At 42.7% G+C, this 24,653-nt stretch overlaps 3 protein-coding genes across 6 annotated transcripts in view; 1 reads left to right on the top strand and 2 right to left on the bottom strand.

Moving 5' to 3' along the window:
* tns2a (tensin 2a) overlaps nucleotides 1–8,275 on the top strand; it is a 78,888-nt gene extending 70,613 nt beyond the window's left edge. For 3 of the 4 annotated variants that reach the window (XM_026154688.2, XM_026154686.2, XM_026154689.2), the window contains 9 exons: nucleotides 43–1,163; nucleotides 1,250–1,381; nucleotides 1,486–1,581; nucleotides 1,677–1,754; nucleotides 1,864–1,941; nucleotides 3,525–3,693; nucleotides 3,779–3,847; nucleotides 4,140–4,169; nucleotides 4,480–8,275. In XM_026154688.2, coding sequence (XP_026010473.1) covers nucleotides 43–1,163; nucleotides 1,250–1,381; nucleotides 1,486–1,581; nucleotides 1,677–1,754; nucleotides 1,864–1,941; nucleotides 3,525–3,693; nucleotides 3,779–3,847; nucleotides 4,140–4,169; nucleotides 4,480–4,618 — 1,912 coding nt within the window. In that variant the 3' untranslated portion in view covers nucleotides 4,619–8,275. The remainder of the gene's footprint in view (nucleotides 1–42; nucleotides 1,164–1,249; nucleotides 1,382–1,485; nucleotides 1,582–1,676; nucleotides 1,755–1,863; nucleotides 1,942–3,524; nucleotides 3,694–3,778; nucleotides 3,848–4,139; nucleotides 4,170–4,479) is intronic. The other variant, XM_026154687.2, reaches the window with a different exon arrangement.
* Nucleotides 8,276–11,046: 2,771 nt separating this feature from the next.
* Nucleotides 11,047–21,301, bottom strand: tmem106c (transmembrane protein 106C). Its single transcript, XM_026154531.2, has 7 exons — nucleotides 20,692–21,301; nucleotides 18,975–19,038; nucleotides 18,684–18,843; nucleotides 15,762–15,902; nucleotides 14,355–14,404; nucleotides 14,198–14,251; nucleotides 11,047–11,486 (listed from the first exon to the last, which is right to left on the bottom strand). The coding sequence occupies exons 1-7, from the start codon at nucleotides 20,903–20,905 to the stop codon at nucleotides 11,321–11,323; spliced, it is 849 nt and encodes a 282-aa protein (XP_026010316.1). The 5' UTR covers nucleotides 20,906–21,301; the 3' UTR covers nucleotides 11,047–11,320.
* Nucleotides 21,302–21,506: 205 nt separating this feature from the next.
* LOC113013534 (PTB domain-containing engulfment adapter protein 1) lies at nucleotides 21,507–24,231 on the bottom strand. Its single transcript, XM_026154529.2, has 7 exons — nucleotides 24,137–24,231; nucleotides 23,961–24,036; nucleotides 23,667–23,738; nucleotides 22,594–22,692; nucleotides 22,351–22,488; nucleotides 22,107–22,211; nucleotides 21,507–21,970 (listed from the first exon to the last, which is right to left on the bottom strand). The coding sequence occupies exons 2-7, from the start codon at nucleotides 24,003–24,005 to the stop codon at nucleotides 21,905–21,907; spliced, it is 525 nt and encodes a 174-aa protein (XP_026010314.1). The 5' UTR covers nucleotides 24,006–24,036; nucleotides 24,137–24,231; the 3' UTR covers nucleotides 21,507–21,904.
* Between the last annotated feature and the right edge of the window lie 422 nt (nucleotides 24,232–24,653).

The raw sequence follows: 24,653 nt of genomic DNA, 5'->3' as shown, positions 1-24,653 counted from the left end.
CTAGTCTTTAATAATAATAATACTCACATGTGTCCATTTTAGCCCCAGTCCAGGAAGGAGAGAGTATGATATTCGAACCACAGACATCATCAGTGACTACGAGGCTCCCCAGACTCACGAGGCCCACTGTCACACTAACGTCATCCAGGAATCACCAGACAGGCAAAGAAGCAGCACAGAGCGCCTGGAGCCACACACCAAAGAAGCACAGTCACACACAGCCTCACCGAAACAAACAGAATCCACCAATCAGTGCCCTGCACCAACAAACCTGTCGCCAGCTGCTCCTCAACAGCAGCACTGTAGCTCAGATATGTCCTCAGCTCGTGATTCTGTGACACCAACCACCACAAACCAAGCACACTGCCAGACACCTTCTTCCCCTGTCCATACCTCGCCTATATCAGATGCACACCCTCATCCCACTGGCCCACTGCAGACCTTTTCTCCTGCAGGAGCTGGTGGTCCACCATCTGAAATGTCACAGCCTCAGAGCCACACCCAAGCTACCAGCTCTGTGGGACCATCTGTAGCACTGGTTAATGGATCCTCTCCGACCAGGGAGTCTCACGCAGAGGTTCCTAAACACACCAGCACCACCAACCCAACATCTTCTCCTGCACCATCATCCCCACAGCCTGGGCCCAGCAGCATGGACGGCTCCCCTGTGTCTGATGCACCAGTTCCCGGATTCGCCACCTTGGGTAGAAGGTTGATGCTGAGTGGGTCCGACCCCCACAACCACCTAAACCACACGCACGGGCCCCCACATCACAACTACCAAGCCAGCACGGAGCACAGTGCAGCTGTGGACACCAACAAGAGGCCCTGCTACTCTCCTCACACCCCACAATCCTATTCGAGCTACACCACAATCTCCATCCCTCTTCCTCACCCTCAACCCCCCTTGCCAGAGAAGCGGCATTTGCCCGGACATTCGGGTTCACCTAGCAATGGGGTAAAGCCAGCTGTGGGTCACGTGCCTGCCTCCACTGCTCCTCAGCATCAGCACCACGTCACGTTTTCTCCCACGGTGGGGGAAATTGCACCCCCTGCTGACCAAAATGACCAAGTAGAGGCAGAAACTGCAAACAGGGTCAGTGTGAAGTTTGTCCAGGATAGTTCCAAGTTTTGGTATAAGCCCAGCATCTCTAGAGAGCAAGGTAAGCTCTTTAGTTCATACTTGTTTCTTTTTCTTCAAAAGCCTACATAAGTAAATTTCCTAAATTATCACTGTGCTTGGGCACAGCAATCGCAGCACTGAAGGAGAGGGAGCCTGGCACTTTCCTAATCAGGGATAGTAACTCGTTCCAGGGAGCCTATGGGCTGGCTCTGAAGGTGGTTACACCTCCTCCCAATGTCAGCAACCACAGCAACAAAGGTGAAAAATGATTGCCTCCATCACATAGATGTCTCATTTTGACAGATGTGTCCCTCTGCTCTGTTTTTGTTCCTTTATAACTTTTTATGAATCTGGTTTTACAGTGAGCGACCCTCTGGAGCAGCTGGTGAGACATTTTCTGATTGAAACTAGTCCTCGAGGAGTGAAGATTAAAGGCTGTCAGAACGAGCCCTACTTTGGTACGTTTCATTCCATCTATTTCCAGTTAGAAATGGGCATTCCTGTGCACCTTGCTGTCTCAGATCTATTAATGATTTCCTCTGTTTTTTCACAGGGAGTCTGTCTGCACTCGTTTACCAGCACTCCATCACACCCATCTCTTTGCCCTGTGCTCTTAAAATCCTTGAGAAGGGTAATGGAATATTTGAAGGCCACACAGGCCTTCAAATAAATAAATCATGTGTTTCAAGGTATTTTGTAATCTATCAGATATAATTCATGGTTTATCTGTCTGTTGTCAGATCTCATAGGAGAGGTGCAGGAGGTTCAACCAGTCAGTAACATCAGCACAGCTGCTGACCTGCTGAAGCAGGGAGCCGGTAAGTTCTCTCTTTCTCTATTCCTGAAACACACTGTGTTATGTATTCATGTATGAACAGTTAAGTGCAAAGGAAGACTCTTAAAGTTTAAATCTTATTTTTTAGATTACAAAATAAGTACCAAATTGGTACTTTTTTTCTTTCCTATAACGTCACATTTTTTAGTTTTCAGTTTCTAAAACCTTTGCACAGGTCAAATAATAGGAAACTGATGCAATACTGGACATAAAGCCTGGCTGAGAAATGATGTAACATGCAAGGAATAGATGCACCAGAGAAAATGCAAGCACTTCTGTCCGGTTTAAAAAAAGAGGAAGCCAAAGAGGAAGTGCCAAACAGTCGACCAGTAACTAACGGCTGTCGAAGAAAATTCGCCTTGATCATTGTTCCTCAATAAGAATGCTCTGCATGCTGCCGAATCATCATATTACTCAAACTGTACACAAGCTATTCAAGCCCACAGAAACTACTTCTCATCTCGCCTCCATGACACAGTGTGCAGTATTCCAGAATTTATTCTCCAGTAATATTTCCAACATCCATTTTCAGCTGAATTCTTCTCGAACCCACTGTAACATCTCAACTCCAGCCCTGCTTAGTTAATAACAGCCTCTGAGCTGAGTACTGAAACAGCTCTTAAACGACCTCCTCATATCTGATGCTGGCCTTCTCAGCATCCTCCTTTACCTCAGAGATGCTTTTGACACCACATCGTGTCGTCTTCTGTTAGAACGACTGGCTAACACTGGATTTAGTGACGCAGCCCTTCAGTGGTTTACAGTTTGTTCAAGGCTAGACTGTTCACTCTCCATCAGCCTGAGTCACACAGGGATCAGTGCTGGGACCCCTGCTATTTATAACTCATCCTCTCAGAAATATCTTACATCACTTTGGTTTACAGTTTCATTTTTATGCAGATGACACACAACTGTATTGTTCTATAAAACCCAGAACTTGTTTTCCCCTTACTATCCTCACCTCCTGCCTACAGGGCATCACCACTAGGATGATGGTTCAAATTCAGTGGCAATAAAAGTGACATTACCACCCATTTTCATCCAGCGTTGGGTCCCCATTCCTCAATGGATCCAAAAGAAGATTTTGCTTCTCGTTTTCAAATGTCTCAGTGACTTGGCACTGCCATACCTTTCAGACCTCCTTCATCCTTACACTCCTTCTGCTCAGCTTCAGCTGCTCTTCTCACTGCTCCTCGCTTCAGATTTAAGACCACGGGTGTCAGAGCCTTTAACTGTGCTGCGCCTCATCTTTGGAACTGATTCACAACAAAACCTTCGTTTTCTCATTAGCATATTGGCTATAATCATGTATGTTTTACAATCATATTATTCCTGGATTTAATTGCTGTTCCTTGAATGGACACTTGAGTGTGCTTCCAAAAGTCTGCCATGTTAAAATGCCCGACTTTACTCCAGAAACGAGCAGGCGGTGATGGCTGTGAAGCTAAGGGACAGGTTTCAAAATGCATTTCCATAAACCAGTGATGTCACGATGTCTTCTATACGTCCATTGTTTGTATAAAGTCTGTGGTCAACACGCTGACCTCTCTGTCCTTCTTCCCTCAGCCTGTAACGTCCTCTATCTGAACTCTGTGGAAACAGAGTCCCTGACGGGCCCCCAGGCCATTGCCAAGGCAACAGATGCCACATTGGGTCGTAGCCCGCGTCCTGCTGCCACAGTCGTCCAGTTCAAAGTGACATCACAGGGTATCACGCTGACCGACAACCAGCGCAGGTAAGAGATTCCCCCCTGGATTCTTATTTTTAGAAAACTATTTACATTAATTTTGGCACTTCTTTACACGTCTGTTTTCTTCCAGAGTTTTCTTCAGGAGACATTACGCAGTGAACAGTGTGACCTTCAGCAGCATCGATCCAAAGGACAGGAGGTGGGAAACTCAGAAGAAAAAGACATCTTTGTGTCTTGTAGCCTTAGTTAGTACTGTCGCTAATGAACAGATCACTGCATCATGATCATTCATTGCATTCGTTGCCTTGAGTCCTCGCGTGAGTCTGTACCCGTGTGGGGCTAATGAATGTGCGTGAGCGTCCACGAGAGACGCGAGCATGCGGACTGCGGCCGAGGCTGCGGATGCATCAGCTTGTTTGGCAGCTCTGCCTGTGTGAATGTGCACGCCTGAGTCTTCTGTCTCTCTCTCTTTGTCTGTCTCGTGGATTTAGGTGGACTAACTCAGACAACACAACTGTTAAGTAAGTGCTCTGTTTGTGTTTTAAAGGCTGACAGGAAGTATAGACGTGTGTATGCCGCTGCATGGCATCAAACTGTGTGTGCATCTTGGCAAAATTTATCCTGCAAACTTTTGATGATTTAATTAGTAAATTATAAGTCCTACATGATCACGCCATACGTTACACTAATTGTTTCATGGTAGTTTTACGCAGTAGGCTGTCACAGACTGGACAAACTCAAGAGTCTTTGTGTGATTGCCTTTGCTTCTCTTTTTGTTGTCTCTTCCTTTTTTCACATCCTCTCTTTTTTTCTCCACCCTTCCCATCTCAGGGTGTTTGGTTTTGTCGCTAAGAAGCCCGGCAGCACGGCAGAGAACGTCTGCCACTTATTTGCTGAGTTGGACCCCGACCAACCTGCTTCTGCCATCGTCAACTTCATCAACAAGGTCATGCTGTCTCAGCGCCGATAGAGGGAGACAAAGAGAGGAAAACACTCTGAGAAAGAGGCATGGGCAACATATACAGTCACCCTGCCAAGGCCGTTACTGTTCATTTATGACTAGGGATGGGTATTGATAAGATTTTCACGACTCCGATTCCATTTTCGATTCTGTTTAACGATTCGATTCTCTATCAATTCTCTTATCGATTCTTTTTAAAAAAGGAGAACACTAAGGTCGATTAGCTTAGAACTTTGTTTTATATCTTCTCTTTGAACAAGGTAGAAATTTAGGAGTAACGTGGCCTTACAAACCCAACAGTGAGATCTTAAGAGATCCACAGCCTACAGCTCTTCAATGGGGTGTCACAGGGTCCCCAGGAAAAAAAATGTAAATGTAAAATAATAAAATAAATATTCTTCTGTAGCAATAACAAAGTGTAACATAAATTATTCTGTAGCAATTACACAAGAATATCCAGTAATGTCCCTGCCTACAATTAAACACATTCACTTACCGAAAATCGGGGGCATCTGCTGTGGCAAATGGGTTCAAGCCTTTTACCACAAACTTAGACGAATGTCACCGAGCAGTGACTATCCTGGCCTGAAAGGAGACGCTACCGGTAGACTGCAGCGAGAACTGCCAGCATCTGAGCCAGACTCTGTCTGTCTGTCTCATCATGGTCACTAAATGCACAGTAATGGCAGGTTTTGTAATAAGGCAGATCGCGCTAACATAATATGCACTGTTAGTTGATTATTTACCTGCCGCATTAACGGGAGAGGACGTGCAAACGTTACCGCTGCTGCTGGGTTGAGATTCACGAGTCCGGAGTGGAATTAAAAACACGACATTCATTTAAGGTCATCGTGTGTTTTGTGAGCAAATGCTTTTGTATATTCATAGTGTTTCCTCCCTTAAATGAAATATCTACTTTGCAAGTATTGCAAGTTGCCCTGTTGTCATCCGTTCTCGTAAAGTATAATCAAACTTTTGAGCGTTTGAGCCGCCGTGTTTCCTGCCAGCTAAATGACGCTCCGCAACGTGGTGACGTCCTTCGGGACGACTGGAATCGATAAAGGAATCGTTTGCAAAAATGGCAAACAATTCCAAGGAATTGAAACAGTGGGAACCGGTTCTCAACAAGAACCGGGTTACGATACCCATCCCTATTTATGACTCTGTGCCTTTGTGATGAGGAATGTTGTTGAGTGTTTAAAGCCAACTTAAAATCAGTGTGAGATCCCTTCTGGTTGTTTATTTGTTTCTTTTACAAGCCATGATGTACAGTGTCACAACTCCAAGTTTGAGGAGGCTTCAGAGGAAATGGCTTTCCAACAAAGCAAACAAGCATCTACCAAGGGCTGCTATCACGAAGCAAGCTACCTTTAGGTTTGCACTATCACAAAGTCGGCTCACTTTTACCTGTCTTAGGTTTTTTGTAGCTACAAGTGGCCTATTTGACCTACACAGAAGCAGCCGAAACAGGGCTCCAGAGTCCAGAGGCCCTGGGTCACATTTGTCTTTTGTATCCCATATATGGACCTTGAGGTGAGAGGACTAGTGTTGTGAAGCCTCATTTAGACAATACTTGGATAAGAGGACAGAGGATACTCCACGTCCATAGGCTTATTACTTCTCAGTCATAAGACTGAGCCCAGAAAAGTATGCCCTGCTTTATCACCTGTTTCACTCTAAATAGTACCGTAATTTACAAAATGAAAATTATTGCAGGAGAGCTAAAATTTCCAACTGATATCACAAACCTGTAAGGGAATTTCAATTCTGTACCAAATCACAACAGCAGTCACCTCAAGGTGCGTTATATGGTAAAGAGCCTACAATAATTCAGAGGAAACCCAACAATCAAACCAACCCTGTGAGGCAGCAACTTGGCAACAGTGGGAAGGAAAAATTCACTTTTAACAGGAAGAAACCTCCGGCAGAACCAGGTTCAGAGAGGGGCAGCCGTCTGCTGCGACCAGTTGGGGGTGATAGGACAAAAGAAACTCTGTTGAACGTTCATTGAGCTCTTGAATCAAGGCAGAGGAAGGGTCGGTTTCTCTAAGAGTTGTATATTTGAATCTGATGTTCGCCCCCTACTGGCCATGAGAGAGAATACAAGTTTAAAGTCCATCTGGATTGTCCAAGTCCTCTTTTTTTTAATACAATCTATGGTACCTCGGTTTCATTAAGGAGCATTAATAGGTTCTCAAGGCTTTCATAAGAGCATCTTATTCCATTGTACTAATCAAATTATTTGTTTTATGTTAGGGGAGGTCTCACTGTTTCCTTTATGTTGCCATGAAGTCCTCCATGGTTGAATACCATCTAAAGACTTTTTTTTGCCATTTAGCCTTGATAATTGCAGAAATACACATGGATACAAACCATTTTATAACTGGCTTGTAATTGGCCTCTCCTTTCCTGCTCTATGATGAATAGACGGGAAACCAGATTTAGCTGAGCTGGCTGATAATGAGCTTCATGACTGTGGGTATCCAGGCTCACTGAACCCTGTCAGAATGTCTTTGTTGGTCCAGGCCCGTTTTAATGGTTAAGCAGAGCTTTTATGACCTCAGTCCTGCCAGTTTCCAGTAAACCAGTGACAGCGCTGAAGTGCTGCAAACGGCTTTGTGGTAGCAGTTACAAAGACGATGCGTGCTTGCACCAGTATAGGCTGTAAAAGCTTAAGGAAGGTCACCATTCAAATATAATGATTTCCTTTAAAAATGACTGGTGTTCATATTTTGTACTGATACAAAAGCATGTATTTTTTTCTTTGTTAAACCATGACCAAAGCCCTGATGATGTAATTTACTCTCTGTATCTTTGAGATGTTCAGGTGTTCACATGTATGTACAGCACATTTACAGTCACGCCTGCCTTCAGTAGCTCGTTTATCAGTGTAATCAGAAATTGACAATCGTGGGTTTTTGTTTTTCGTTTTGTTTTCCACTCATACACTTCTAGTAAAGCAGACAGAGGAATAACTAATGAAAGGAAAAAGGAATGTGAGGTTTTTTACCTTTTAACAAGTGTATGTGTTAGGGAGAGGCGTGTGTGTGTGCGTTGAGAGTGTTCAGGTAAATATGCGGGCAGGTATTGTTACGTCCACTGTTAAAGACTTGTATGTGAAAAGGGGAAAAAGCTAGTTGTGGGAGGACGTATAGGATATAAGCACACCATTGCCGTGAAATGCTTGCTGGGTTTTTTACTTTTAGGGGTTTTTTTGGGGGGGGGTTGTCCCCCACCCCTCCAACTGCTTCATGTCATGACCAAAGGCAGTATAAAAGTTATTCACACAAATATGTAACAAAGAGAAGACACACACACATAAGACAGTGACCTAAAGAAAGATGTACTTAACCAAAGATGAAGCACTCCTGTATTAATAAGCTTTTTATCAGTTATATTTTTGTACTTATTGCTTCTTTTATTTTTACTATGCATTTATTTAGTGTGTTGCCTTGTTTGGTAGAGGAAAAAAAACACTACTTGTATTACAGCGATAATATATTGTGGTCTGTTGATCTATTATGTAGTAATATATTTTCACATGCAGCTATAGGACAGTGTATAAGATATAAAACAGAAACATGTTTGTCTGGAAAGGTTATTACGCTCTTTTTATATGGAAGAAGATGAAGAATAGAATTAAACTGAAGTGATGTGGTACCCGAACTCTCCTTGTGTCACTTGTTATTTCAGTCATGACTGCTGTACTCAAGATTATTCCCATGAGCAGATGTAATATGATATTGGCCCAACATTTCCAGGATTTCAGGGGCCCAATCACGTTGGACACCCAGTGTTGATCTGTGGGACCAACAGGCAGCGCTTAGATCTGGGCTTCAACACTTCTGGGAAGGCTTTCCACAACATTTAGGAATTTCTGACCATTCTTCCAGAAGTCCATTTGTGAGTCAGACACTGTTGATGTGGTTTGCAGTTTCCACTCTAATTCATCCCAAAGGGATTCACTCAGGTTGAGGTCAGGACTCTGTGCAGGCCAGTCACGTTCCTCCACACCAACTCACTCATCTGTGGGTTTTTTTGGGGGTTTTTTGTGCTTACTGCACTGCACTGGTGTGCAGTCATGTTGGAACAGGCAGGGGACTCCCCAAACTGTTCCCATGTGGCATTGTCCAAAATGTCTTGGTATGCTGACCAATAAGAGTTCCTTTCACTGGAATAAGGGGCTCAAGCGCAGCTCCTAAAATACAACCCAACAACACCAGACTTTACACCCGGCACGGTGCAGTCAGACCAGTACTGTTCCCCTGGCAACCAAACCCAGACCAGTCCATCAGATTGCCAGACGGAGAAGTGTGAGTCATCTCTTCAGAGAAAACAATTCCACTGTTCTGGAGTCCAGTGGCGGAGTGCTTTACATCACTGCATCCGACGCTTTGCCTTGCTGCTTGGCCATGGAAACCCACTCCATGAAGCTATCTGTACACTATTCCTGAGCTATTCTGAAGGCCACATGAAATTTGGAGGTCTGTAGTGATTGAGTCTGCAGAAAGCAGGTGGCCCCTGCCCAGTAGGTGCCTCAGCATCAGCTGACCCTGCTGTCATTTTACGTGGCCTACCACTTTGTGCCTGAGGTGCTGTTGTTCCCAGTTGCCTCCACTTTATTATAATACCACTAACAGCTGACTGTAGAATATTTAGTAGTGAGTAAATTTCATAATTGGACTTGTTGCACAGGTGGCATCCCATCACGGTACCACGCTGGAATTCACTGAGCTCCTGAGAGAGACCCATTCCTGCACAAGTGTTTGCAGAAGCAGTCTGCATGCTTGCTGCTTGATTTTATATACCTTTGCCCAAGAAAGTGACCGGAACACCTGAATTCAATGATTTGGATGGTTGAGTGAATACGTTGGGCAATGTAGCTCATACGTGGTGTACTCTGTCCACTGTAAGTGGTGGGCAAGAACAAAACAATTATTGGTATTCATTATTCATTTTATTAATTCACAAATCCCTTTAATGTCTTTTCTTTTTTTTTGATAACTTAAACCAAAAGGTTAATTGGTGCAATAAAAAAAAAAAAAAAACCCACAAACAAAATAGGTAAAAATGTTTCAGAAATTTACAGCATTTGTCCCTTTAAAGTAAAAATCAATCTCCTATCAAACTGCTTCCACACTGAAGCTGGTCTAAAGGCAAAGTTACAGTCAGCCTCCAGGCAGCGTGAGAATGTGCTGAAATCCATCACACAAGGAGTTAGAAAAGCTGCGAACCAGAAGGAAATGCATGTGACGCTATTACAGTCAGTCTGGCAGAAGCAGGGTAAACGCTGAGTGCAGCTGCAAATCCTAATTGTTAAGACCAATTTTCAACAAAACACTAATTTCACACAGCAAGATTCTATTGCAAAGTTTGACCAATTAACCCATTAAAGAACACCTGTAACTCGAATCCTAACATCAGTTTTATATTAAGGCGGCTGAAGATTTTGTTGATGCCCAAATACCTGCAGCCTTTTTAAATCTACTGTGTGCACTACAGTTGAAGATGTTTGAATGAAACGCCCCTCAGACGTCTCAGAACATTACTGCAGGTCTCACAGACGGTCACTCCCTGCACAACCCTGGCTGTGATTGTAGAGGACGTGCCGTCTTCTGGTTGGGACGCTGCATATTATTCTGCACAAAGAGGTGGGAATCACAGGGAACCGTATACAGCAGGATATACTACCTTTATAATTATTAGCATTGGTACGGCCACTTTCTAAATCCTCTATAACAGTCTTCTCTGAGCCTGCCTGAGATTTATCTGCATGTGTAAAGCTTGGTGGGTTCAGCTGGAAATAATGTCTCACTGCAAATAATCAGCTCTCTCACTATCTCAAGGCATTGTTTTTCATTTTTAAATTGCACTCATGTGGTATGGTGGTGGGACTTCTTTTTGTAGCTTAACTGGATCTGTATTAAGGATTCTGTGAGTAGATTTCTACTAAGTGAATAGTAAAAGCAGTTAAATGGAAGAAAACATGTGATGTTATCCCTCTCTCCTTATAGATGTGCTCAAATGAGACTTGGCAAGCAATAACTTATCGAACCATTAAAAAATATCTACAATCCACACCAGTTTCAAGCTGCCAAAAACAAATAAACAAAAAAAACCAACAACAGTCAGTAGTGATCACAGTGTAACAGTCATTCAAGCCACACTAAGGAATTTTGATTGAATTCTAATGACATTGCAGCAGCAGCACAGAGAGGGAGCTCTGCAGCCATAATTAACACGAATAGCATCCTGGCTGAGAATGTTCCCTTAAAGAAAGAGCTTTCTGTGACCTTTGTCCTGCTTACAAGACAAGGAGTGCTCGCTGCTAGTGACTCATTCAGTTCTCCACTCAGACTCGTGTTGCTCTGAAACAGCAAAACTGCTCTCTGGACTTGGACAGGAAGTCAGGCAAGAACATTTCACAAACACAGTGCTGAGCTTGACATTACAGGCCATAAGTCCACATTTCACAAGTCCATCAAAGACCCTTTATCTGTTGATGGCTAGAACAACATTCCCTTGTCAGAGCCCTTGTTTTCCGAGATACAGCCAAATCCTGGATGAGCACGAGATAACAGCGGGTCAATGTCGGCTCTTTTTAGCAAGTGTAGAAAATGAGACGATATTAAGCATTTCCCTGCTGCCGAGCTGTTAGTCCATCCTGCAGTGTACACTAACACAGTCCTTGTAGTCCCAGATCTGCGCCCCTCACGGAAGTGAGTGACGGAGGGATAGGGCCGTTGTGTCACCAGAGGAGTGGATCTTGTAATTCTCCGGCTGCTGGTACGTGGTGTTGGAGCCGCAGTCGATGTAGCGATAGGCCTCCAGGCTGTTCTGGGACGTTCGCACCATGTACGAGGTTTTCACTGAGGTTCTGAAAACAGGAGAGGACAGAGATGTAAGAATCAGGCTGTTTACCATGTTGCTGTCACATCTCAACCAGTTAATTGCTCACAGAAGAAAAGCACGTTGCCACAGTAATGATTTCTCACAGCTCTGTAAGTGTGATATCGAGAACCACAGGGCACGAAACTGCACCTGCACAAATGACTTCTCTCTAGACTGCAAAACAAGAATTAAAGGGTTTGGGAAAAGAAAGAAAAAGCAGTGGGTTACCCAGTTTCCCCAAAGTACCTCACCCTGACAATGTGGTTTATATGTTAACAGCATCTCTTATCTAAGGCTGTGTTTACACTACTCGTGCAGAAGCCACTGGCTACAAGACAGAACCAGTGAGAGCTGAAGACAGGAAGCTTCAAACTGACCCTTAATAACTGTTATGGGGCCATTATGCTCGCCGTTCTCGCCCTGACAAACTGCACGGCACGACAAAAGTTTGATCACATGTGCTAGCGCATGCAGACAGCAATAGGTGCTGTCCCTGATTTTAAATCCTGTAAATCTGGTTCAGCTCAGTGATTTCCTTCAAGCCCCTCTTCTATGAAACCAACTCCCATTTTTGATTCACGAGGCAGACGCCCTCTGTACTTGTAAGACTAGGCTTAAAACGTCTTGATGCATGCTCAATCATCCAGGTAAGTAAATCTCCAAAAGTTGATTCATCTGGACGTCGCACTTTCAGTGGGAGAAACATTTGATCACTCATCCAAGTGACTTCTTCAGTCTCAGCTGACTGCAGGTTTCCCCACTCTTATAAACAGTACATTTGCATAATGACTGAAACCAGCCCACTGAAGGAACAATGGGCTGGGAGGTCAGTTCCTTAATCTTAATTATGCAAATTCTCATGACCATTGATCAATAACCACTGATCAGTGGCCATGAGTACCATTCACAGAGAGTTGGGGAATGGCTGCAATCACAGCATTGTAAGATGGTGAAAGATGTACCCTTAGGCCCCCTCCTCAATTTAGAGATGGTCTTTCCCTTTTCACGTAAATGGCCTCCTTGACTCCGCACTCAAACCAGCGTTCCTCCCTGTCCAGGATGTGCACATCCTCATCATTGAAAGAGTGTCCACTGCCCTGTAGGTGTAAATAGACTGCAGAGTCCTGGCCTGACGAGGTAGCTCTTCTGTGTTGTGCCATCTGCTTCGCCAGAGGTTGTTTGGTTTCCCCGATGTATAAATCCTGAATCCTCTAAATATATAGTTCCTGATGGATCAGGTGACCCTGAACCCTCCCTAGGCTGCTGGGGGCTTCCCATGATGCACTCTTTCTCCTTCACTCTTGATTCATTAAAACGTCCTTATTTATGTGGGCCTTTGGCACAGCTCATCAGATCATCCACTCTCTGAAACAAGCCATTTTAGCTCCTCCCCCTTTTAGACCAACTTATTCTGATTGGCTGCCCCCGCATGCTGCTTCATATGACCATATAGACCCTGTGCACGAGAAAATGCTAACTTCCTGGTTTGAGACCAGATGTAGGGGTGTACATTTCCGGTAGCTTCACTTTGCGATCAATCGCTACTGCGAGGATATACTCCAAAATCATGTCCAAAACTCAAAAACGGAAAGATCATGTTAAGTTACAAAGAGGAGAAGGTGGGAACACTCACCACTGTTGTGTCATAAAAAAATCTAATGATCGATTTTGACGTTTAAAGAGTTTAGATCGATCAGTTGTTTACATCACTCAACACAAGCAGAACTGCATTACTGCAGCAGAAGACACATCGTCCACATTCAGAAGCACATCTCTGTATAGTTATTATGATTTAAACAGGCAAAATGTTCAGCATTCAAACTACAGGTGAAGAATAGTCAAACCAGATGTTTCCCCCGTTATGTCAATATCAGCTATTCAAGTACACACCTACACAGCATGTTAACAAACCGTGAAAAAAAGGCACACAAAAAATGAATGATTGCTGGTAACGGTTTCTATACATTAGTATTTACGAAGGGTATGTTGTGACTTACCTTCAAAATTACAGTGGTCCCTCGCTATAACGCGGTTCACCTTTCACCTCGCTGTTTCGCAGATTTTTTTAGTGCAAGTTTGCATGCTTATTTTTTTTTCTTATTTTTTTTTACGTCACATTGTGTCCTGCGTCCTGATCGCTGCAGTCGATCTCCTCCGTGACGTCTCTCCTGTACAGTACAGAATCGCTGCATCGATCGCTAGCAGTGTGACTCTGAAGTGCAGTGCTGTATGTCGACGAAACATTTTGCACCGTCAAAAAATAAAATTGGCTACTTGATTTCACCTATCGCTGGTTATTTTTAGAACATAACACCCGCGATAAACAAGGGACAGCTGAGAAATATAACAGTTGAATCCCTTTTCTCTTTTGCCCTGAGGCGCGGGGAAAAAATATAGACAAGTCGATGAACATCATTTACAGATATATTGGGTAAATGCCAAAGACATCTATAGAAATGTAAATCGCCGCTTGATTCATTCATTTGCTTAACTTGTTTTGGACTGTAAACAAGGCGCGAATAGGACACCGGAAACAAAGCTCCCCACAGGAGTTTCCGCACCGGAAGTAGCATATGCTAACGTGCACATAGTCTATTAGACATCACAGTGATTTTTCTGCTGCAAGTGTTAAGATAAAAGACAGAAGTAACAAAGTAAAATGAAGATAAAGATATCTGTCGGGGTAAGGACACTTACTGCATGAGTACGAGAATGTTGTGAACCTTGATGCTGGACATGGTGCATAACGTACTGAAAAAACAAAACACAAAGGCTCAGATTACTGAACTGGAATTCATGTGTAGGTTTGCAAAGAAGCTTAATTTCCTCTACAAGCTCAGGCGCAGACACTTACTAGACGTACGGAGCGTTACTGCCGATCTCCACGCTGACTGTGTAGTTCACCTGCAGAAGATTGACACAATACGTCACACCAACAACAGAAGTATTTCAAGAGCAGCACAGGAAGACAATTCAGGCCATTATCAGCAGTGAAACTACAGAATGAAGCAACCACAGCAACTCTTTGAGCTTTGTTTACTGATTCAGCTGAGGTGATCTGCAGACAGAAGGTTGTTAAAACAAGAGGGGAAAACAAAACAAAAACACTGATTTCCTGTAAATGCTGGGTAGATAACAACAAACATTACTCAAAAAAAAAGAGGAAATGGTGATTTTATCTGGCGTTTACTTTTAGCTAAAGATCTGCTGCTTCATTGAGCCACAGCGCTGTACTGAAGCAGCAGAGCTGAGTATGTGGGCTGTGTGAAAAACTGGCCAAATCTTCTCTGCCAGTGCCAAATGGCTTATTCAGTGACCAGCACATCCAGTGTGACAAATGCTGGTTGAAGCCATCCTCAGGCTGTGTGTTAGAGGAATAGTATCAGTCGTCTCTTCAGATTTTAATCATTCAGTTCTTTAGCACAAGGAGTTTGACTGCTTTGGTACAGCGCCTGGTTTACTGAGGCAGACCTGTTCTCGATCACATGTGGGGAAATGATACAAGAAAAATTCTGGGCTACTAACAAGTGTACTGTGAGAAGCACTTCAGCGTGAGGTGGATATGTGCAGCTGCGGCCGCTCCACTCGAGCTGACACACAACAACATACGGTGAACAGGCCCAGGCCACGATGCCATGAAGACAGCCAAGGGTGGAGTTAGAAATGTTCTTATTGATCTCACTGTAAATCAAAGGCCAAAAAACAGTCCTAATTATCAAACTGCTTGTGTGATTGAATGCTTAAATAAGCTGCCATCCAGCATCCTGTTGTAGCTGTACACAACCACAGAAGTGTGATGAATGAATCATGCTGCGGCTGCTGTGCTCTGATCTGCTGTCGATATTCAGTGTGCCACTTGTTTGTAAGCCTGACACAAGCGTGCAGGGGCGTTTGTATGTATCCCCCTCTAACTTAGTTAACTTCACCTTACCTGCTATGAAGTTAGAGTGAGCGGTCCTGACAACCACTGATTATTAGTTCTGTCATGTTTATGGTTACTATTTTCAGCTGTGGGGAGATTAGCACAGCTGTTGGCACCAGCTGCCACACACCCACACAAAAAACCAACAACACTAATAGGGGAGCTTGCAAATTGCTTAAAAATAGCCATAAGAGTGATATGGCTTATATGGAAAGGAACACTGACAGCAGTAGTGATAATGTATCGGCATCGATGGAGCGGAAACATTAAAATTGTGTAAAACAGCAAAGGAGACAAGCATCTTGATTGATTGCACTTTGAGTGGCTGAAATCCTGTACCTGACACGCGCTGAGTGGCAGCACTGTGGTGACGTTGTGGAGCAGCTCAGTCCCGATCACCGACTTCATGTAGAGGACCTGGGAGCTGATGCTCTGCACATGCACCGAGAAGAAGTTGGGGTTGCTGAAGTTGAGCGTGCTCTGAGTAAAATAAAGAACAAAAGACACACAGAGGAATAAAAAGACAGCACCTACAACACAGCCTGTTTTTGACACTTCTAGTTAAGTTTCATCAAAAGACACTCAGATGGCAGAAGCTATTATTATTATCAACATCCATTTACTACACAAGCAGAAAGTGGCAAAAGCAGCAACATCAACATGTTTTCTAAACTAAATCCTAAAAAATGTCAACGCTGTTGCCACGTTTTGTGGTTTCATAAAGGAAGCGTGGCCTGCAGAGTGCTTCAGTGCACTAAAGTGCAGATCTGAACTAGACTAGTGAAGCAGCTCTTACACAGTGCACAGCTTAAATGAAACCTGACGATTGTTTCACATCCTCAGATGGTTTAGAACCACTATCGTGATGAGGGAGACAACATTTTGTCATTCACACGCTCAACTTTTACATGAAGATAGTCACATAGCAAAGTACGACTCTGAATTAACCTCAACCATTCATTCTAAGATCTCGTATGTATTCAAGAGCGCAGGATTTGCTCTTCTGTCAAAAACAAGGAAAGCAAATGTGTATACTGATCAGGTATAATATTATGACCACTCTCAGGTGGAGTGAATAGCACTGATTATCTCTTCATCGTGGCACCTGTTAGTGGGTGTGATATATTAGGGAGCAAGTGAACATTTTGTCCTCAAAGTTGATGAGTTAGAAGCAGGAAAAATGACAAGTGTAAGGATTTGAGCGAGTTTAACAGGGATCAAGCTGTGATCGCTAGATGACCCGGTCAGAGCATCCCCAAAACAAAAGCAGCTCTTGTGAGCTGTTCTGAGTCTGCAGCGGTCAGTATCTATCAAAAGTGGTTCAAGGGAGGAAACAATAGAGAACCAGGAATCATGGGCACAGATCCATGGCTGGTCTTTGTGGTCTGACCCAACAGATGAGCTACTGTAGCTTAAATTTCCCCAAAAAAACAAAAAAAACCATAAGTTACTGTTTGTTCTGAAAGAAAAGTTGTGAAAATATAAGGTTCATCACAGTTTGTTATGAATGAGGCTGAACAGCTGCAGAGCAGTCAGGTTGCCCATAACCACCAGCAAAAGCACAACAATGCATATGCAAATATAAGAACTGGACCATGGAGCAATGGAAGAAGGAGGCTGGTCTGATGAATCACACTAACGGTTGGTACTGCGTTTCTATCGCTTAAACTCGGTAACACCTGCTACAAGGATGCATTATGGGAAGAAGACAAGCCAGGAGAGGCAGCCATGGGCCATGTTCTGCTGGGAATCCTTTGGTCCTGAATCCATGTGGATGTTACTTTGACACATACCAACTACCTAATCATTGTTGCACATCATGTGCTTCCTCTCATGGAAACCATGTTCCCTGATGGCTTTGGCCTCTTTCAGCAGGATAATGCACCACAAGACTCATTCCAGGAGCACAGCGATGAACCTGGGGTGTTGACTGGGCCTCCAAATTCCCCAGATCTCATTCCAATAGAGCACCTGTGGGATGTGCTGGATAAACAAGGAGGCCCCACCTTACAGCTTACAGGACTTAGAGGGTCTGATGCTAACATCTTGGTGTCAGATACCACAGCACACCTTCAGGGGTCAAATGGAGTTCATGCCTCAAGTGCTCAGGGCTGTTTTGGCAGCACAAGGGAGCATACACATTTAGTAGATGAAATCAAACCCTTCTTGTCAAAGTCATTTTTGCACACTAAATATTTATTTGGTTTTATAAAGTGGAGCTCCTCCAGGTCAAAAAAAGAATGGAATCTTTTCCCTTCTTTACAAAACAACACGAGAAAGCACTAAAATGTGTTTAGCTGTCATCTGTGACGTTTGATGTTTTTTGTTACAGTTTTGGGTTTTTTGGGGAGGTTTTTTTTTTTTTTAATCTTGTTTGTGTGTCTATATTTACAAAAGATAAATGTCCAGATGTTTTTGGACACTTATTCAAGCTTTGCCTCTGTACAGCACCACAGTGAATCTGAAAGGCTCCGATCAACATGCAATCAAAGTACCAAGTGCTTGTTAGACAATTCCTCTATTTCCACAGACTCTAAAGCAACCAGGCAGGGTAACATAATACATTTCACCACTTCATTGTGTTTTGTTTGCTTTTTAAAAGAACATCTGTCATCTTCCTGATACAGTCTGTTTTCTATCAGCATCATCATTTCCTGCCACACCTCCTTGGACTTCAGACTGCGAGATATCAGGCTCTGAACAGCAAACAAATGCTAATTCAACACTCGGATTCATCTCCTGACCACTGTTTACATTAACTTGTTGTGGAATAATAAGAAAGCAGGGCTCTTCTAGCCATGAAACTGCCAGACTCATTTGTCTGGTTAATGCTGAGCAAGTGAAAACAGACAAAAAATGACTCCTAAGGTGTTAATGTGATGTTTTAGTTGTAGCAGCTGAATTCAAGCCAAGACTCAACACTTGAATCACGCTATTAGCATTTCAAATTCACTGTGGTCGTTGTGTTGCTTAACTGGCTGTACTTTCCCAAAGTTGAACTGAAATAATGAAACTGTCTAAGTATTTACCCACTGACCACATGTGATAAAGAAGAGCGTTACAGAAGCTGAAGATTGTTGCTAGCTTGCAAACCCGTCCTTCCACTCATTAGTCACTTCAGACACATTTGTATGGAAACACATCGGTGCTGATCCCACAGAGGAGTTCTTAGTGAAGTGAGACCTGAGCCTGCAGAGGCTGAGAGTTATGCTTTGTCATGCTGTTTGTGTAGATTATTAGAAGCTGTGATATGAAACCTACCGTCATGTTCATCAGGACCTTTGTGTTGTTGCGGTCGAACGTCACCGTCACCGAGCGGATCCCTCCGTCCACCACAACCACTGGACGTGGGAAAAGGAAGAAGGCAACAAGCGAAGAGGCCAGCAGGCAGAGCACAACTGACAGGACCACGTAGAGCTTCCTACGACACAGAGAGGGAAGGTTCTCTCCAGACAATGCACTCACCTCCTACATCACCTCAGACAGAGTGAGAGACCCACACGTCCAGAGGGAACAGACACAGGAACACATCAGTGTGCTGCAGTTACTCACGTTCTTTGGGGTTGCAGTCTTTGGTCATTGTACGGGATCAGTGCAACCAGTTCATTCACTTGTTCTGCAGAGCAAGAAGAAAAATGATGTTTAGCATTTCCCATTAAAACTGTTTTTTTGGAAACACGACAAAGACGGAGAAATTAAACACAGGACATCAGCTAAAAGTGCTACCCCTCCGCCTCCCAGGTAACACACCTGTGGTATCAAGTTCAAGATCCTGTGTCACCTTGTTTACATACAGAAAACTTACTGACCCTAATGTTGAGGTCACTGAGATTCAAACTCATCTGACATCTTAGTAGAAACACAAATGGTATTTGAAGCTCCTACTTCCCCTCATTTGTGCGTTATTGCATTCACAAACTTGTCCATACATCCTGCCTGCCCGCCCACTTGGCAGGGTGATGACAATACCCCGTCAGCCTTTTACAGCTAAGCAAACGAACCCCCAACTTAAAATAATAGCTTCTGTTTAACAGATTCACTGGTGCAGCTCTTCATGAATCTAATCATTACTCTAACACATTTTCTTAGGTGAGACACAAAATTGTATAAAACATACAGCATAGTACCAAGTTATTTTATGTTGAGCACAGGGAACCATGCATAGCTATATGTCATTACTTACATTAATCTGCTCTGGGAGTACTATGGACAAAAAAGTACCAGATGTATGAGGTACATCTCATAGACCATCATCCTCAGACATTAGCCAAGCAAACAATGGGACTCCTGCCTCTGTGATGGACAAGGTGATTATGCTTCTGAAGATATTCCAGATTTGGAATTTAGAAGTCAGGAATGTGTGATTACAACAACTCATGCGGTTGTTTCTGTACATGCAGCTCTTTCACTTTCACCTTCTAGAGCAGTTTTTCCATATGGGAGGATCAGGGATGGTGAGAGAAAACAAAAACTCAATAAATGGCACTTAAATGCCGACATCACCCCCTGGCCTCTCTGATGTCTGACAGGCTCATAATTGTACAGCTGTGCCCCTTCATATCTGTACGAATGTACATTTTCAGCATCTTCTAAACTAGTGTTTGCGCCCACGTTTCTTATTGCTGGTGTCACATGGCCTCATGTGAGGTCAAAGTTCTGCGTTATGCACGGTGGGTCATAAACTCCATTAAAAACATTACTTTAAGTGTTTTCTTAGTGGATAAGTGCAGACCAGTTTTCTGGACAATCTAGTAATTTCTTGATTTTTCCATTTGTTCACAGAGCTTCAAAACCTTGCAAAACAAACTCAATGTGTCTCGTTCAGAATTACCAGCACAACTTTAGCTAAATGTCAGTATGAGCCAACACTGACCATGCTGGCTGATATCTGCATCTTTTATGTCTAATATATTTTCTTATATTAGTAACTAGACTGTAGTCAACAGGATTTATGAAGGGGTTAAAAGTAAAATAAAGAAATTAGTTGTTTTCTCTATATGGCTCTGCTTTACTGTACCTACATTATACACAATCCAGTCCTTCTTGGTCAAACTTTAGGACATTTAAACGTCACAGATTAGAGACCAACAAGCCTTTTACGACACTTAAAATGTTGACCGTGTTTTTTTCCGTGCCAAACACTTGAAAACACCTTTTAGGAATTCTGCGCCTCATCTCTGGCGTTAAATGAGCAGAAGATGTCCTCATATCAACACAGACTGACTGTCCGACACTAACGCTTACTGATTTATCAACTCTTTCTACTCACCTGAAGGTATGCGTCCAGTGCCTTGGCAGGTCGGACAAGTTACGCTGTCTCTGCCGGTGAACTCCACGTACGGGAACTGGGCTATGTCCTCCCGCCGGACTAGTCCATCCAAAGAGTCGTTATCGGAGTCTCTGCGTTCAGTGTACCGCGTTACCCTCTGCTCCTCCGGGAGGAGAGACTGGCTGCTGCTGCTACGAGACCACCGCGTCCCCATGGCGGGTGTTTGTGGGTGGTAAAGACAGCAGAGCCAGAGTCTCCCGTTCGGAGGTGGATAATAAGGAGCCCCCCCAGAAAAGTGAAGACTCGGTGATTTACAGATAATTGTGTTCGGTAAACGAAAACACACCAAATGTCGCTGAACGCGCAAAGTTTACGCCGTGCCTCAGAGTGACGTCTCTCGGCTAGCTAATCTGCTAACGCACAATTTCTCGGTTAGCACCTGTGGTGAGTTATGGGAGACGTCCGTAAGCATGACTGAGTAAACTTTAAATACCCTTTAGACAAAACTAGCTGTCGTTAGCATAAAGTCACATCTTCCAACAAAACAGCCTCGGACTCCCGCCGCTCCCTGTTACTTTCTCAATAAAGTTTACATATTGTTGCCTTCACGTAACCTAAGTGTCCGATCCAATACACAGCAAATGCATAACAAATGCTACTGCTACCAATGGTAACGAAACGAATTTTCAATTCAGTTATGTCGTGTTTTACAAGTCAAGCATTATGACATTTAGCCATAAATTATTTTGGAAAATTGAACTTAATCTATTATTGACACACAGCACAGTTTGAAACATCTACACTACAAATGGCCGTTTAAATGAAACACATTTTTATTTCTTACAAGACAGCTCTTTAAAATTACAGACTTCATCAAACATCTCAGTGTTCTGAGTGATGTTAAAGCATTTGTTTGTTTGTTTTTTTATTTTTAACTGTAAGTGAAACAATTAAGTGCAATATTTATTATGTTTTTAAAACACTTGAACGCATCCAGAGACTTGCCAACATAGTGAGAATGACAACTCGCTGCTGCCATCTAGTAGAAAGGATTTGGGTAAAGCAGCTAAAATGGATTCTACGCTGAATAAGAAAAAAAGAAAAGAAAATTACAGACATTTATTTCAGCATCATGTAAAATTTAATAGGAAGCAGTCTCTCACGCTCGTTGTGTACTTATATGTACCCACAACAGCAACATTGTATGCAATCATCAGTCATCAGTTTCTCCTGCAAGCCTCCTCTTCAGCTTATCATTCTCTCTTTGCAGCATTTTATTCTGAAAAAGAAGTATTAAAAAGACTGAGAGACTCATTTAAAGCTTTCGTGAATATTGGAAATATTTAATTTCATAAGCTCTGTAAGTTCTTTAACAGAAATAGAAAAAAAAACAGCCATGACAACTCAGGACTGACCTTATGTTGGAGCGCCTCCACTTTTATGTCTCGTCCTACTCTGTGTGTCTCCTCCTTATTTGAAACCCGAAAGGCGTCCCCAATAACTGAGACCAGCACGTGAGACTAAAAAGTAATTCAGAAAAAATCACATCTGGGACACTAGAAGCCAGAATATGTCATTCAGCTGTGGATTTGTAGTCTTCTGCTCTACCAACATCAAACTTCAAAGTTGGTCTTTAGTTTCAGCCTTGGGAATACTCACAAACTTTGCGCTCTGAAACAGATAACAGTGGTACGTGTCCGCTGCAGGGTGCTTGGCCACAAACCCAAAAACTTTGGGTGAAGAAGGATGGACAGCACAAAAGGAAATAGTAGAGAGGTTGCACGAGTACAATAGGAACTGAGGGAAGGGAAGATGATGAGAATTAACATTTTAAAACATCATGAAAGCTGAATACATCATGAGAATGAGCAGTTTTGTAATTAGGACACTTTTGTCACACACCTTGGTTTTGTTTTCCAAAATGTCTATCCCACTCAGAGACAGGAACAGATGGACTTTGCTCTTCTTTGCAGCTTTCTCAGAGGAGAATTCATCTGAAGTCTAGGAATGACAAAAACACACAAAATTGTTTCATTTAAACAGTATAAATAATCCTGCAGATGCACACAAAGTTGGCCTTTCCCTACTAGAATACAAGACTATTTTAAAGGGGTACATTATAGACAATAATGAGAGTCTGCAGCCATGTTAGCAGCCCTGTAGGAGCTGAAGCGGTGGCTCTAATAGCTCAAGCATAATTAAACCAATATATGCATGTCTGCAAGCTAGCACTTACCAGCTGCCCAATTAGGTGGAGCAGAGGCGGGTGGTATTTACATATTTGGTCATGAGTCAATGCACTGGATACATTGACGCTGCTCTATTATTATGAGCAGTAAAAGGGTTTATGAGACTTGATATGAGTATAAAGAGACAGGACATAACAAAATAGGGATACAAAACAACCACAAACACAGAGAAGAAATCATAAAAGTGAGCAAAACAAGTACAAAGAGGAACAAGACAACCACTCACACAAAATAATCACAGAGACGCAAAGCAACAAAGAGGCACGGGGCACTACAAATAAATACACAGCAACCATAAAAAGGCTAAAATGGGACATCAAAGGGGTACAAACCAACCACACACGGAAGAATAACCACAAAGAGATGCAAAATGACTACAGAGTGCCACAAAACAAATACAAAGTGCTGAAAAACAACTACAAACAATGAAAACGTACAACAAAGCACTAAACAACTTAAAAGCGACAACAATAGCCACAAAGACACAAAACAACTACAAAGTTGTGAAAAATGATCTCAAAGTTGTGTAAAACATCCACAGAGCAGTGTAAATGATTTCAATAACAGTTTCTCATATGTGGCGTGGCAGAGGTGTTGGGCGCTCTTTTCAACACTTCATGTTGTCAGTGTGGAGCCGATGGTCGCTGACTACATGAATGCATGATCTATGACACCAGCACGACTAAAAATAACATTGTAAATGTATTAAATATGTCGGTGGCTCACCTTGAGGTTCTGAGCGGCTTCTTCCAGGATCTGTATTCCATCGGGGCGGACCACCTCTACTCGACCGAGAAACTACAGTTTACAGAAACAAGTGTTGTTCTTGTTTTTAATAATAGTAATAATAAGAACTTTACTTAGCATTTTACTTTACACAGTATGTTTTTTTATATATATATTTGGTTGCTACCTATCAAGTATACAAGTAAAGTTGAATAAAAAATAAGTAATCTCAGAGCTGAGAATATTTTTCAACACTCTGCAACAAAACTGTGGCTGTTAAAGATCAGCATTTACCTTTACTGGAAAGGAGATCTCAACGTCGTCTTCCACGTCATTCATCTCAACACTCGTACCAAACTAAAGCCTGGATCTGTCAAAGACAGACATAAATTAGGTTTAAATAAATATATATTATACAAATGATCTAATCAACTATATAAAGAAAAGAAGTGCTGGAGATTTCTTCTTACCTTTTGTAAATATACCGCAAACGGAGTGAATTGGCTTCCAACTGCAGGGAGTGTAAAGTCTGTCAGAGTTAATGAATAACTGATTTGTCTTCCTTATTGCTTATTGCACATCTATCTGATAACCAGCCAGCCAGACATCTAAGCAAGATGTTTTATTGTGTTTAAAAGCTCTTTCGTGACACGAAGATCAGGACAAAAATAATTAAATATAAATATAAATACATACATATGTGTGGACTGTTCTAAAGTAGAGGTAGACTAACTCTTCTCTTTGCTTAGCTAAGCTTTTTCTTTAAGATATTTTATTTTTGGGATGTAATTGAATAGTTGCTGTAGAAACAGACAGTAAACGAGTAAACACAGGTAACAAAGGTGCCGCTGGTTGAGAGTGAAACTGGGGATGTGGCATGTGGTAGTACACACCCTAACACCTCTGCAGTATTAGAAAATCCAGACCGGTGACAAGTCAAAGGAAAACCCTGAACCTTTTGACACTGAGAGCATCTTTAACATATCT

This window comes from Astatotilapia calliptera, chromosome 20, assembly GCF_964374335.1.
Source record: "Astatotilapia calliptera chromosome 20, fAstCal68.1, whole genome shotgun sequence".
Lineage (NCBI taxonomy): Eukaryota > Metazoa > Chordata > Actinopteri > Cichliformes > Cichlidae > Astatotilapia > Astatotilapia calliptera.
The sequence above is the reverse complement of the archived record's forward strand: the minus strand, read 5'-3'. Positions and strand labels throughout refer to the sequence as shown.

What these genes read in the sequence shown, in the direction of transcription:
- tmem106c (XM_026154531.2), bottom strand. Translation starts at nt 20,905, where the DNA reads ATGGGGACGCGGTGGTCTCGTAGCAGCAGCAGCCAGTCTCTCCTCCCG. An exon ending in CACTGGACGCATACCTTCAG is followed by an intron (nt 19,039 to 20,691) that starts GTGAGTAGAAAG and finishes CTTGCTCTGCAG; the next exon opens with AACAAGTGAATGAACTGGTT. An exon ending in TGCCACTCAGCGCGTGTCAG is followed by an intron (nt 14,405 to 15,761) that starts GTACAGGATTTC and finishes AATCTTCTGCAG; the next exon opens with GTGAACTACACAGTCAGCGT.
- LOC113013534 (XM_026154529.2), bottom strand. Translation starts at nt 24,005, where the DNA reads ATGAATGACGTGGAAGACGACGTTGAGATCTCCTTTCCAGTAAAG. An exon ending in TGTTTCAGAGCGCAAAGTTT is followed by an intron (nt 22,212 to 22,350) that starts GTGAGTATTCCC and finishes ATTACTTTTTAG; the next exon opens with TCTCACGTGCTGGTCTCAGT. An exon ending in TGGAGGCGCTCCAACATAAG is followed by an intron (nt 21,971 to 22,106) that starts GTCAGTCCTGAG and finishes CTTCTTTTTCAG; the next exon opens with AATAAAATGCTGCAAAGAGA.